Raw genomic sequence first — 14,892 nt, forward strand, 5'->3', positions numbered from 1 at the left:
CAACTTCCGCACTTGCCAGAGCTTTTTCCATCACACATTCCTGCTAGACATTTTTCCTCTTGGGTATGTACTTATGGATGGCTATGGCATTGCTGGGGCTCAAACTCACAACCTCCTGTTGGGGTGATGGCTTAGCCCACTGCACCACATGAAGCAACTCAGATTTTGTATCTACAAATGTTTAATACACTGGAAAAAAATAGCTGTTGTTTTACCATTAAAGAGTGGCCTCATGTGATGCAACTGTTTAATAATTCATTCCAAAATCAGAAGATTGTGAGTTTTAATCCAAGCAAATACCACAGCTGTCCATATCCAAAAGCCCAAGAGGAAAAACATGCCAGATGGGACTGTGTGATAAAAGGAGTGCCAGCTAAAGGGGAAAAAGAAGCCCCTTGATTGAAAGAACACAACTTCAATTTTGTTTATCGAATTGAGATGCAGACCTAAGAAACAGTAGCTGGACGAATGTTTGACTCAACTAAGAGGTTGGAGTTGTGTGAACTCTAGTCTCCTCAAATTAAGTCAATTCAGGGAAAGCCATGTAATCATTTACTATATCATTTTAAGTTAAACTGACCCAAACACATTCAATCATGCTGAGGTCTGGACTCTGGGGTGGTCAGTCCACACCAGCAGCTTCTTTGTTCGATCTCTTTTCTCAGTGAGGCTTCTTGGCAGCTACTCATCCTTTCTGACTTATTGTGTTGAGTTGTCTTCTCACAGAGAAAGGGTGGATTTTTTCAGATCTGAAGTACGAGCGAAGCTTGATTTTCTCCTCTGAATGTGCTGTTTATCAGACAGGGACAGTGTTGATGGTTCTTTCATATTTTTAGGTTGTACTAAAATTCCATTTTGACTAGAAACAAGTTTTATTTGCATTATTAGTATTGGCAGTTAAGATTATAAAATATGTCTATTTAGTCTTATCTGAACTTTTCACAGTTAGACGTTTACATTAGGAAAGCCTGGGTTAGACAAGCCAGCTATGTGAAGGGAGGCTCTGCTGCCCAAGTAAATAAGAGCTTGCCAAAACACAAACTGGCTGGAAAAAAATCAATTAAGCCAATCAGCAGGAAACAATACTTAGTTTCTGAAAGTGTAGGATATGAGAGAGAATATCTTTGTGTGTGTATGTGTGCCTGATGTCCCGCTAGTAACCCTGCCTAACAAGGTCCAATAATAGAACATCCAACACAAAGCAACAATAGAGTCTGAGACCATTCAGCAGCCTGCCTCGGGAACAGAACTGCCTATTCTCTCTTCTTTCTCTCTCACGACCAATGTGACAAGTAGATGACATGCTTCATGCTCCGACCACCGCAGCTGGGATCTCACGTCATTTACTCTAACGGGCGCAGTGGAATGAAGCGCACTTCCATTATGCAGCTAATGACATCCCGCTCGTGCATCCTTGTAATGCTGTTTACATCCAGACCTGATTGATTACAGCCCCTTCCACTGCCAGAGATCTTCAGCTGGAACAGATGGAATGAAGTACAGGCAGATTTTCTCTCGTTGAATCAACATTTAAGTTTGTCTTTGAAGCTGGCAGCAAGTTCTTTCCGTTTTCGACTTACACTGCATCTTCTTGAGCCCAAGAGACCGAGCAATGCCAAAGTTCACTCCATTAAAGGGGGATGTGTTTGAACCTCAAATGCACCAAGTAATTCATTACATATTCTCTTTTGCTTCCTATGTTAATCATTACCTTTTCAGATGCCTCTCGTACAGTGTGGTTTCAAGTGAGAACTGAAGTACTGCAACACCAATAGCAACGCTGCAGTACATTGCCCACTACACTCTAGACTGCACTGTCCACAAGCTGATTGCAGCAGGGTGTGCATGTACACTTCCCATAAAAAAATTAGGAACACCTAGCTTTTCAAAGTGTGTTTAATACAAGTGAGAATGTATTCTTTGTGAGTTTGTGATAACCATATATTTTCTTGACAAAACCTCAATAACAATATACATAACTATAAACATCTAAACTATACCTTTAACTATAAACTATAGCTGGTACAGACACTAAATTCAGTGTTTACAGCAGAGTATGTTAAAGGTGTGGAATGGAAGCGGAGCTGGGAATGGAGCGATATGATTTTTGCCTAGGGAATGCTCCAGCACTGCTCCACTCCATGAGCCAGTCCTTCTTCCCCCACACTGACCACCTCTGCCTGACATGAGTGATGTGGCAGTGTGACCGTTACAGCTCACACACCACGGCCATGCAAAAACAGACCGGCTCGGGAGAATCTCACCAATTATAACATAGTTTTACAAACGCACACAGTTAGTTTGGTGCTCTGTTTTGCTGCACAAACAATAAAAATGGTCAAATCTGCTGATTACATACTTTGGTTCCAGGCATTTCACAGTAATGCTAATTTAATTGAAGGTACCTATTATCATGTAGATATGAATAGATTCATTTTGGGAAGCAGTGGGGTGGACAGTCACAGCCTTTATTCAGCCAATCTAAAGACATTTTAATAAGCATTTAACTTTATCGGTAGAACTGTGATCTTCAGCATTTTCCTAGAAAGATGTGTGATAGCTAGATTCTATAGCATTGAACTGATCTGGAAGTGAATGCTTTTATTCTCCTCAGTGGTTCTACAGTTTGAACAAATTGAATGTTGAACCATTTCTGAAATGTAAAAAGAACGACTCTTTACATTTTTCAATGCCTTTTTACATTTTACCACATCCTGATTTATGTGCACTGCTGAAACCATCTATATATTACACCACACATGGCTCAAGCACAGTGAATCAATATGAAAGCTTTTTAGAAAGGACTGTCATCTTTATATGTGAAATATTTCCATATATTGCTTCACTTAAATATGGCAATTTCGCTAAACATGAGATCAGTGACCGCTTGTGTCCCACTTTCCCTGTAGTTCCACATCACACCTTATTTTCATACCTGATTTTCAAATAGATGCACAAATGTCACACATAAAGCACAGACAATTAAGTTACCTATATAATTTTGTTTCAGAAAGCAAAGAGTTCGCCTCATGCTAAGTTAAATTCCTGTTGGAAAATTTTTTAATTTTAAAACTTAAAAAAACGCAAGTAATCAAAAAGTAAAGGAATCAGCTTACATTACAAACAGGTAATCAATAATCTGTACTGTAATATATTTTAAAATAACCCTCTCAACCTAGGTTTTTAGTCTAAGTCCCATGTTCAAGCATATATTTAGAGCCCTATGTACAAGCACGCCAGCATAGTCTGACTTCACTACAACTTCAACTTAGTTCACACTTGTATGAGTTTTTCACTGCTTAAAATATCAGTTGTTCCAGTTTTCCATCCATATAAATATTTCGTGATGTGTATTTTTGACAAAGTGTTTAACATGTGGGACGTCTCTTCCAACAGGCCTTTCATTCTTTGTCATTCATTTTTGTTTTGGTGTCACAAAAGCGTTGTCATGTGTGATGATGCAGGAAGTGCCTCAGGAAGTACAAATACTCAATACAAGACTGAATCAGACAGCAACAGTCCAGCCAATTTCAGCCTGGACCACATGTTCTAATCATGTTAAGATTAATCCAACTAAGGCCAAAACCATACGTAACCTATACCATGCATTCAAAGGTTCTGAATCACTTGCAATGTTTACAAAGTTCGTGTCCAAAACTGTTGTGCAAAATTTATTTTTATACATTTTATTTAATACTTCAATAGCGCTGTGAATAAGACATGAACAAAAAACGAAACAATATATTTTAATAATCTATTTACATTTTGCCAGGTTATCTGCCTTAAGATCTAATCACCACACTTGCAATCACAGTTTTTTGTCTGAAATGTTGCTCTTTGATGGGAAACTTAATGCTGACTCTCCTAAAATTTCTTAGGATGGAAAGCACTGGACAAAAATAAGACACAAGAAACAGGAGCGATAAAGATGAGAGTTTAGTTGAAGATAAAGATGAGCGTTATTATCTGGGCAAAGATGAGCATAATCTGTGCCTTTATTGAGATCGCTACTAAAAATTCAAGAGGAGATACCTGAGATTACAGAGGTCTTTTTCTCATGAGAAATATCTAAGCAGCAGTGAGAGAGACTTAAAGCTAAAGTCTTCTTAGTCTTACCATCTGATCTCATTGCCTTAAGAGAAACTACAGACATTAAGCAAATCTCTGATATTTTATATAACCTATTTAATAAATTCTGGATTTTCTTCATTTACAGGTTATATTCATTTATATATCTTGGGTTATAGTTAATATTGAATCACTACATGTAGTCATGTTAGTAATAATCAAACATGACTCAGAAGAAGGCATGGAGCACCTAGACTTTTGACAGGCAGTGCAGGTGTAGGTATGCAGTGGGATTGCACTCACAGCCAGGCGTCGGTTCTTCTCTTTCTCCGAGTTCGTCTGGATGTTCTCCAGGGTGGCCCTGTGCTTTTTGGACAGCTCCTCCAACGCCCGGCTCTGTGCCTCTTTAAAATGAGCTGTGTCCTCCTCGTATCTGCTGCGCAGGTTCATCAGCTCCTTCTCATACGACTGCTTCTCTTCTCGAAGAGTCTGCAGAGGAGACGAGAGGAACAGGAGGTGGAAACTCAGAGCTCAGAGCTATGACGAGACAAAAGAAGTAGCATATCTGAAAAATGCTATTAGTACAACTTTGAACTAGCAGAGGAGTAAGAGAAGGTGATGCATTTAACTGTATGTAAAGCGTTCCACAAGTCAAGTCTCCTAACAGGCTTTTATATATGCTTCTGCACAAGTTGCTTTAAAAAAACATGGAAAACGACAGGCAGCGAAGTGCACAGCCCAAGGCACTCCATCAGATTCAGGCGCATCACGTTGCTGAGAGCTGCCATGAACATGCATAGATATGCTACGCAGGTCTGTTACTCCCCACGTTTTGGTTGCAGTCTAAGGGAATAACACTGACAGCGAAGAGAGATGCTTCAAATCTCTCCTGACACATTCCACATTGTTAGTGCAATGTAACCAGCCAAAACCAAAAAAAAAAGCAAAAGATCCCATTAAGGCAGCGGCGGGAGCATCCAGCAGAGCCAATCCTGCTCTGCTGCCTCCATTCAGCACCATGTTGTCATAGAAACGCCTAACTCAAGGCTATGCTCATAACACATGCTTCTCCTGTAAGTACAGGCTCAAACAGAGAGAGAGAAAAAGAGAGAAAACAGTGCAGAATGATGTTAAATCCCTCAGCATGCCACAGAGCCTGCCAGAGGTCAGCAAGCTGTGCTGGCCTGCATCATTATAGCTCAGATTTTCAACTGCTGTGCTGCTCAAATAAGTTAGCAGAATGTGTGTGTATGAGTTCGGCTATGTTACACACATACAGTTGTATGCAATGTTTGAGCACACCTGGTCAAATGACATGTTTTGTTCATTTGAAAGTAAGTGAACACATCCTCTACAGAAAACACACTTCTGCACATTTTATTGCACAAGTAATTGTATTTCACATATTAGAAGTAATAAAATCAAACGTGGCCTGTGCAAAAGTTGTGGCACGACATGTTACAATATGTAACAAATAAATAACTGATGAAAAATGTTTAAGTATGTTCCCTGTAAATGATGTGTTAACCTATATGCACTTAGATAATCAAGAAAATGTGATTTGTCTAAGGGAATTCAAGCTTTTTCATACTACTGTATATTTAAGCAATAGAACATGAGAGGAAGTGGGCCGTGAACGTTTCCTTTAATATGTTTTAATGTTCACAATTCCTTCCGTCAAATTCTAGTTCCGTAACAAGCAGCTCGTTGCCTCGTCAGAGTAACGAGCTCCGCTCACTCGCTGCACAGCCAGCAGTTCATTCTCCAGCTCCTTACACAGACCAACGGACAGTTTGGGAATTTAGCGTAGTATCATCTTAGGAGTCTGACCAAATCAGCTGTCAGTCAAATGTAATCTTCAAAGTATCCATTTCTGTTTGTGTGAAGTATGAAGTAAAAACGTTCAAATGGCTTGAGCGTCTCCTACAGCTGTCAAAGTCGTTGGTTAGCAACAGCGTCTCAGCGGAGTGATACAGTGTTTGTGATAAAAAAAAAGTGATGTTATGGTGAAATAACAGCACGGTCAGAACGCCTCTCAACCATCAGCTGGCGTAGCCGGAACTGACTGTTGTATAATTTAAATGCATAACACTCTCCAAATTCTAAATGTTTCCCATCATTCAATTGATCCTTCTATTTCAAAATTGACAAAAGTGACTTGGTGATATTCAGTCATTTAATCTTAAGACTTATCATTCTTCAAACTTCTCCTGATGATTGGGCCAATGCGCCATTCAGGAGCCATGGAGCGCAACTTTTTACCTAAATCTCCAAAGGATTTAACAGTTTTATCACCTAAAAAAGGAGGAAATTCTTTAATACATGCAATATGTTTACTTTTGTGTAACTGCCGAATATTTTTCATGTTTTCTTCACTCACTGAAGTTAATGAATTTCAGCACTGAGGTTTACAGAGCGGAGTGCACGAGGGAAGGGCCCCGCTTCTGCACACTGCTTTATACTTATGCAAATTGAGAAACAGAAGAACATTATGCATGACATTTACATGGAATTGCATTCTGCTGTTCAGATTTCAGTGTACATGTACTCTGCCCTTTTCTTGAGGCTGTACTTTAAAATTAAAATGTTCAAATTTTAAATAAAGCATGCTTTTATGCTGGTTCATTTCAAGAACTAAAGACAGAAACTTTTTCTTTTTTTGAAAGAAAACTTGCTGAACCCCCTGAACTAAAATCGGCCCACGGATGGCACTTCTGAACGTATCAATAATGAATACAGCCTAAATGCTGTATGATGTCTTAAAAGCCCAGCCTAGAAAGCATGATGTTGAAAACAACACAGAAGTTACTCTATAAAATAGTTCTATGCAATTAGAATGATTAAATAAGGGCACTTAAACAGAACAACTTCAAATAGAATTTCTGTCCAATCATCATTCATCTTCAAAGAGCAGCATTTTCAGACATCTTAAGCATTTTCTTTTTGATGGCAGTGAAGTCTTTTGAATTATACAAGGTGGTCCAGCTTTATAATGACTTATAAAGACTTGGTCAGCCAAGCTGCCATACATACAGGCTGATAATGGGAGAAAGACTTTACTGTGGGTTCCCTATTCCTCTCACTAACACATATAGACAAATCTACAGTACCAGTCAAAAGTCTGGACACACCTGATTGACCATTTATATGTCACTTTCATAACAATGGTGGTGAAAGGAACCAGAGGTTGTGATGTGCACAAGGTCAATATAGCCAATTTTGTCCTGTCCAAAACAATCAGTAAATCTACATGGGAGTCCTGAGTTTTTCTATGTAAAATAGTTGTAAATCGAATAAATTAAGTTTCTTTGGATACTGTTCTAACACCCTGCATGTACCGCTTCACAATTAATGTGTTTAAAATATGTACCTCAAATATTCTGTAAAACAATGATTCATGTAATGACAATTCACACCAATTCACTCTGAATGCCTTTGTTTAGATCTAAACCACTTGATGAGAGGATTTCTCTTTTAAAGGCATCCTGGTCTGAAGACTTATGCTTAAACGCTTGTAATTTGCACTTAAGAAAAATGTGAAGGAAAAAAAAAAAGATATCTACGTATGAATTTATTCCCAAACAACAACACTTTTTAAATGCCTCTATATCCCTTGCGGAAAAAGCATCCCAAGTGGCTTCTCATGAAGCTGCTTGAGAGAATGAAGCTTCTGAGTGTGAGTAAAGCTGCATCTAGACAAAGAGAGAGGCAAATTTGAAACATCTCTAACAGAAGAATGGGTTTGATTTAAGACCTTTTTTTGTCTTCACATAATTCCAAGAATGTTAAAAATGAAAAACGTTACAGATAAAGAAAAACTCCTTGAGCAGAGGTGTCCCACCGTCTGACGGGTATTAAACATACACATCTGGGTTATTATTATTCTGAAAATGAACTAGCAGTGAAAGAATGCACTAAATGACTGTAACCAAAGTAAAAAATTAGTTTTCAAATGAATACCAAAATCAAACCTATAATGTCCAGAAATAGAAACATAGGAAAATGTATGAAGCATGGTCTAAAAGTGGATCCTTTTCACATTAAAAAGTTCAATTCACAGGAGATGGAGATGTCTTTAGGTGCTGCTTGTAACCCTGCTGAACATAGCCTATGACTTTGCTAATTTGACACTAATAAAATGGCAAAACAGTGTTTTTTGGAATCACCCAAATATGATCTGGTTCCTGCACTGAAACAATGATATCTTTGGGACTTAAATCATCTTCAGTGTCTCTTAACTTATTTCTAAACATTTTATCTTCTTTAAAGTAATTTTATCTTGTGAAGTTTCATTCCACAGAGTAATATTTCATTCCACTGAGTAATATATCACAAATTCTCTGCCAGTAGAATAAGACCATTTCTCAAGATAAAACCTCTAAAAACAAGTAAAAACAATATTATATTATTCTTAGAACAGTCACATAATTAGAAATATTAGCTATCCTGGCAACACTGTTTTCACTTGTCAACTTTTTTCTGCAGTGTGAACAAAGCAATGCTGTGCAAGAATAATCACACAAATTTAAAGGTGCATCTGAGAAACTTGCACACTTTCCAAGAGAATGTTAGGAAGTGAGAGGCTGTGGTGGTCCAAACAGTTCAAGGCAATGCCATGACAACTGCACACTGACATGCTCCCCATGTGCAGTGCAAACATTAACACCCATTAAAAGTTAAGACTATTTTCCCTTCTCCTGTTATCATTTATAAATATATTAGAGATAAAAGTTTTGTCAGGACAATGAAGACAACACAACATTTTAATGCCATGTTTTGTTGAACACACATTCCTGCACAGGGAACACACTTAAGCATGTCATGTTTTAGAATGTATTGTTCAAAATGTTTATGTATTTGCTGAGTTATACATAAAATCAGGTTTTGAACAAGCCACATTTAATATTTTCTTTTCCCCATATTAAATTCAGCAAATAAACAGTAACTGTGCACTAAAGTGATTAAAATTGTGCAGACTGTGCAGAAGTGCAGACTTTATAGAGCGTGTGTTATTTTCCCTTGGCAAAATCAATTTGTTCTCAGTAACAGTATAAGGGTTTATAGTTTATACAAATATGCATTAAGAACTTTTTATTTTATAATACCTACTTTCACAGCTCCCAACATAATACCAAGCACAAAAACTAAAGCTGAAAGTAAACAAAAACAAAAGTAAATTTCTCTCTTTTTAGGAAAATAAAAATACAATTAAAACTAGTGATGCAAACTTTTAATAAACCACCTAAACATGCACTCTGAAAAACGAGAACAGACAGAAATACATGTTCATACGAGCCCAGGCTTCAATTCTTATCTGATATAACTTATTTATAACTTCTATAATCATTTTTTTGCATGGAGTTATTGAATAACATTTTAATCTTTTAATATGGATATACGAAGAAGCCTAAGAGATTTTTATTTTATAGTGCATTCTCTGATGTAGATGTTTCTAGGAAACCCAGCATACAGAGCCCCCTTCTCTGCAATATCAAATATCAGCATTTCTAATGATAGTTCCATAAAGCTGTTTCAATGCTCAGTCCTAGTGCAGTGAAATGACGCTGTGCAAATGAGACCGCATTTGGTCAGTACCTTCTCTAGTGAAAGGATCTGCTGTCTCTGTCTTTCGTCCAGAGCCTGGCTCTTATTCTGCAGTGCTCCCCTGTCCTCCTCCAGACGCAGCACCTTGTCCTTCAGACGTGACTTCTCCGATTCCAGGTCCCGGATGGCTGCCTCATGGGTCATTTGTGTAGCCTGCAGGCTGCCAATCTGACCTGAACAACACAGAGAAGATCATCAGAATCACCATTTGCTGTAGGGCTTAAACGTTACCACCAGCTCATCTATACTTCAGCATTCTACTGGAGCTGGACCACTGAGTGATTTTTGGCTCCAGGATAGTAAGCATATGTGAACTTTTGGTTTGAGGAATAAACCAGGCACTTCAGGAGGCTCATTTTCAGTTTCTCTAAGAAATGTGCAGAGATATTTTTCCACACCTCCAAAGTGCAGTCTTAGAGGTTGTTTGCATTGTCTGCTTTTGTTTGATACTGTATGTTTGATTCAATTTCATTTTCTCAGTGAGGGCTTCTTGACAGCGACACATCCTTTCAGACCCAGAGGGCTGAGTTGTCTTCTCACAGTGGAAGGATGGACAGAAACACCTGGATTTTTTCCGATCTGAATCAAGAGTCTAGCTTGATTTTCTCCTCTCAAATATGAAAGCTTTAGTTTTGAATGTCTCTGGGGTCTTGCATGGTTGTGAGGCCAGTTTTTGTTTAATCTTTTTTTAACTACCATTTTGGAAATATGTTTTTTCACATTCATTCATTTGAAAATGAGTTTTTTCCCATTTAATTTCTTCCGTTTTCACTTCTTCATACAAGTTAAATACTTTACATCTGATCTCCTCACCTTCAAGGAAAGCATCTTATCTCCTGAAAATTTTGTGACATACTTAGTGTTTTATTGCTTAGAAAATAAATAAATGAAGGGTGGTCTCCAACTTTCACACTATACTGAAAGTGCCAGGACAATAATGACGTCAGGTACGTATGTAAAAGCAAGTGGTACAGGTTTTAAAGTCATCCTGAAATCAAAATTGACCTTCTTTTCATCTTCTTTCTCCCTCTTCCTGCTCTTACTAAGCATTCCTTACATATCATGAACTTTAAAGATTAAATTCTTCTTTATCTGTAATATCTGATCAAACTGAAGTGACTTACTTGCCTCAAAAATGTCGTGTTTTGTTTATATTGCTGTGGACCAAAAATAATAATAAAGAAATAAGATCAATATATTAATGTTTCACCTCCACCTCCTGCTACTGTATCAGGTGACCGTACAGAGCTCAGAGTCCCTCTACACAACACGACCCTTTAGAGAAGGAACACGTATCATTATTTCTGTCTTCAAGCGTTAAAATGCATATTTCTGTTCCACCCACTTCATCAGACATCTCATTCCTTTCACCCGTTTTCTGTATCTTGCAAAAAAGCTGTTGAATAAACATGACCTGTCATGTAAAGATATGCTGGAACTCTGTTACCCTGGAAACAAAGGTTTACAGTGTGTTTTTCTATGGCAGTTCATTTTATATGAGATTTGTTTCTATTTATCCACGTTCTCACCAGTTAAATGCATTCATCTTTGGCCCAGACACTGTATGAAAGACAAGCTGGTTTGCATGTTTTCTTTGTGAAAGGTAAGCAGTAAAGCTGGCATTTAGGCCAGGAGAACAACAGGTACTGCAGGGCCAGCTGAGGCCTCACACCCCTGGGGGATGTTCCATAAAGCGGGTGTTGATGAGGTCTCAGTGTGCCACTGAGCTGGGACATTCAGCTGCTGTTGCCAGGATACCAGCAGGTCATCTGTCACCCCAAAACTTTGACGTCTACACACACACCAGCTGAAACTGGCCTTGGGGCAAATCAAAGAACCATTTCTGGCCCCAGGTCTGAAACTCTGAGGCTCCTATTTAATTTATTAATCACAGAGGAGATGAGAATAGAATAGAGAATGTAATAAATCACTCTCTGAACCAACCACTGCAGTTTCATATGCAGTGAAACCCTGTGAACTTCTCTAACTACTGAAATTGTGGCCCCTGCACCTACATTGCCTTCGGTTCTGGCTGTGGCCACTGTGTCAGGGTTGATGGACTGTGAGCGTATGGGTCAGGATATGTTTCACATGTGTTGCAAGCAATTGGGTGTTCATCCATAGGTGCACAATAATTTGATCAATACTTTCCTTAAAGTTAGTGGCAACTTCATGCTCACCTACAGTCCAGCCATGAGATTTGGCCACTGATACGGATCAATTTCACTGAAGGCTGCTTTTCTACTGGCTGTTAGCTCAGCTAAATGTGGTAAAGCTTTGAGTCCACTACACTTGCAGTAGAGTCTAAAAGGCTCTGACAGCTTGACCTAACCTAGTTTTATGTCTTCAGTAGGTAAATAACAGTATTCAACTGGCTTCATTTACTGAAAAGCAAGACACTCAATGCTCCCAGTATTGCCCAGTCTTTAAAGTACCATGTAGCCAGATAGATGAATGGTCAGTTCACATCAGTGATAGGAATAAATAGACTCCTGCATCCATGAAAGGGAGTCCATCCCACTCAGCAGTGGAAGTGATCTCTACATGCCCAAATACTGTTTTAATTAGCAACACACTTTTGTGTTTTCATTATTTCAATACAATTTGTACAAGGTCAAAAATATATACAAGTATATGTATAAAGGTTTTAATGACTTTCTAAGTGATAATAAGTTAACACATGCTTTACAGACTTAAATATGGCATTTTTCTGAAACTTTTAGCACATAACTTAGTTTCATCACACTGTAAAAACATTTCTAAAAATTGCATACTATAACTAAAATCAATACATCTTGGGTACCAGGGGTGCCCAAACCTTTGCACATAGCGGTACATATCTCTGATAAAGTATATGTTAAAAACTCAACACAATAGCACCTTTAAATTTAAAGTGAATACAAAATGTGTTGTCCTTAACTGGACACACAGTTGTGTTATAAATATCCTGTTATACACTGTTTTTTCCAGTTTTGAAAACAAGTTCCACAAGCAGCTGCCACCGGGTCAGTACCTCGTCATTCTGCTTGGAGGATTCCTTAGAGATACCCCAATCCATTTTTTGCCCCTGATCCAAGCAACTTATAGTTGAGTATTCGCCAATCCAGTCTCATATTCGTATTTTTTATTTTATTTAGATTATATTAGACAATACAGCCCCACAATGTAGGTTAGTTAGGCTGCCAATTAATGCTGCAGCAAAATCATTTCATTTTTAATGTCATCACTGTCAGGACAAAACTGTGAATCTCCGTTTTTGTTGTTTTAATTTCTTTAATATAGTTTAAAAATGTCAGTTGGCATTTGTTACAAATTCACAATGAATACACCAATAGAAATGGTCCAACATAACTTTGTAAGAAACCTGGTTCAATTGGCTTCCATTCATAGTTGAAAACTTTTTTCTTTTTCCTGTAATTTTGCATTTTGGACAAAGTTTTGTCCATGATGTGCATAATGTGACGATCAAACTTACATATTTCGATTTTATGGCTTACATTTTTATTTTTAAATGACCTTCAATAAATGTGCTTAATACGGACTTAACAACTAGCCTAACAACTAGGGACACCTCCATCATCACTTGTTCTTTTTAGAATGATTTAATTTGTTATTATTTACCATATTCATGTGAACATTGTTTTAGCTATATTTTTACTTATCAAGCAATACTTTGGTTCAAATGAACAACAGGCAGGTAGAAAAGTGTCACCTAAGCTCCTATTTTACTTCCAAACAATGATGGGACACTACTATAACACACATTATAGAAAACATCGAAAACTATTGAGGTAAATTAATCTGTCAGATATTGTCTTTTGGTAATAAAATATCTGTAATAAAGATTGCAGACATACAAAATCAAATGTAAAAAAATGTACATAAGAAAGGGCCAAAAAAACTGCCACATTCTGACCAGCCAAAAGAAAACACACAATAAACTTGAGCATCAATTGTGCACACACAAGTACTCCATGCCTGGAAAACCTCAATCCGTCATCCAAAAGAAGAGATCATTCTGAGTTTCAGGTAGTAAACCTGGCCGTTATTGCTGGCTGTTATAACTTTTCTGATGGATACAAAGGAGCATGGAAAATTAAAAATAAGCCAGACATGCAGTCAGAGAGTGTCCCAAGACTACATTTGAGCGTGTATGATCCAAAGTGACTGACTAACATGATACCTTTAAAGTGCTACAGTAAAACCATTCATTATTGATATGCTTGTAATGATATACAGTCTAGACTAACAGCTTTCTTTGGGAGAATGATTTACATCAAACATCCATTATACTGTGCTGCTAATTTCTCTTTGTTTTAAATGCACTGTTTCTGCTATCTTGGGTGTTTTGAACCAGAAGGGACACAAACAGTAAAGTTGGAACGTTTTCGTGACACTTTAATCAGTCGCAGTGCAAAATGTGATGGGTGTGCACGTAGTACATGTTTCTACTGATAAAGCCACTCATTCACATTTTATGTGCCCACGTTTACATGAACAGTGGTTCAAACATAGTGGAAACATTGGCGTTGCATGTATGCAAGTTTTCATTTTTAACTGTAAATTAGTTCCACACTGTAGACTGTTAAACTTCTGAAAACAGGCCTAATTTCTGCAGGTTGTGGATAATTCCTGTTTACATCACCTCTTGCAAACTACAACTCAACAAAGGATCAGCAGTGAATCAGGCTTCATTCAGGTGATACTTGATGCATTTAAAACATACCTGGATCGGCTCTGATACTAGGTGGCAGCAAAAGGTGTTTTGCTGGTGTGTGCCTGTGCAGCAGCTGCTTGGTCATTACTCCTCTGATTCTTCTGGGCCTCTCATGACATAAAGAGCTTGCTGGGGCTATGTGGGGCTTCTCAGCTTCACTCTAGGTGAGTCTATTGCTTGTGACTTTGTTAACATACATCAGCCACTGAGCTTGGAACCACCTCTGGCAGTCAGTAGGACCAAAATAGAACCACAACCTACATTTGTGAGTAGCATTCTAAAAAGGGTCTGACAAACATGAACATTTTGTCACTAGTACTAGTTGTATGTGCATAAAATTTCAGCTAACTCATGATATTTGCTCTTATTACATTAAAAATGAAAGAATTACACTGCTTTCATATCTGGTATGATTGTCAAGTCAAATCGTTGTCAGTTGTCAACTGCAATTTATGAAATATGATTGTCAGCTCTCAACTGCCAAATTTCCACAACTCAAATAA

General features: G+C 37.9%; 1 protein-coding gene across 2 annotated transcripts in view; it reads right to left on the minus strand.

The window, feature by feature from the left end:
- The window catches only part of fam184a (family with sequence similarity 184 member A), a 194,164-nt gene that overhangs the window by 106,067 nt on the left and 73,205 nt on the right, over positions 1–14,892 (minus strand). For both annotated transcript variants that reach the window (XM_017692517.2, XM_017692518.2), the window contains exons 5-6: positions 9,664–9,845; positions 4,372–4,557 (exon numbers count right to left, since the gene is read on the minus strand). In XM_017692517.2, the coding sequence (XP_017548006.1) occupies positions 4,372–4,557; positions 9,664–9,845 (368 nt within the window). The remainder of the gene's footprint in view (positions 1–4,371; positions 4,558–9,663; positions 9,846–14,892) is intronic.

This window comes from Pygocentrus nattereri, chromosome 4 (assembly GCF_015220715.1).
Source record: "Pygocentrus nattereri isolate fPygNat1 chromosome 4, fPygNat1.pri, whole genome shotgun sequence".
Classification (NCBI taxonomy): Eukaryota; Metazoa; Chordata; class Actinopteri; order Characiformes; family Serrasalmidae; genus Pygocentrus; species Pygocentrus nattereri.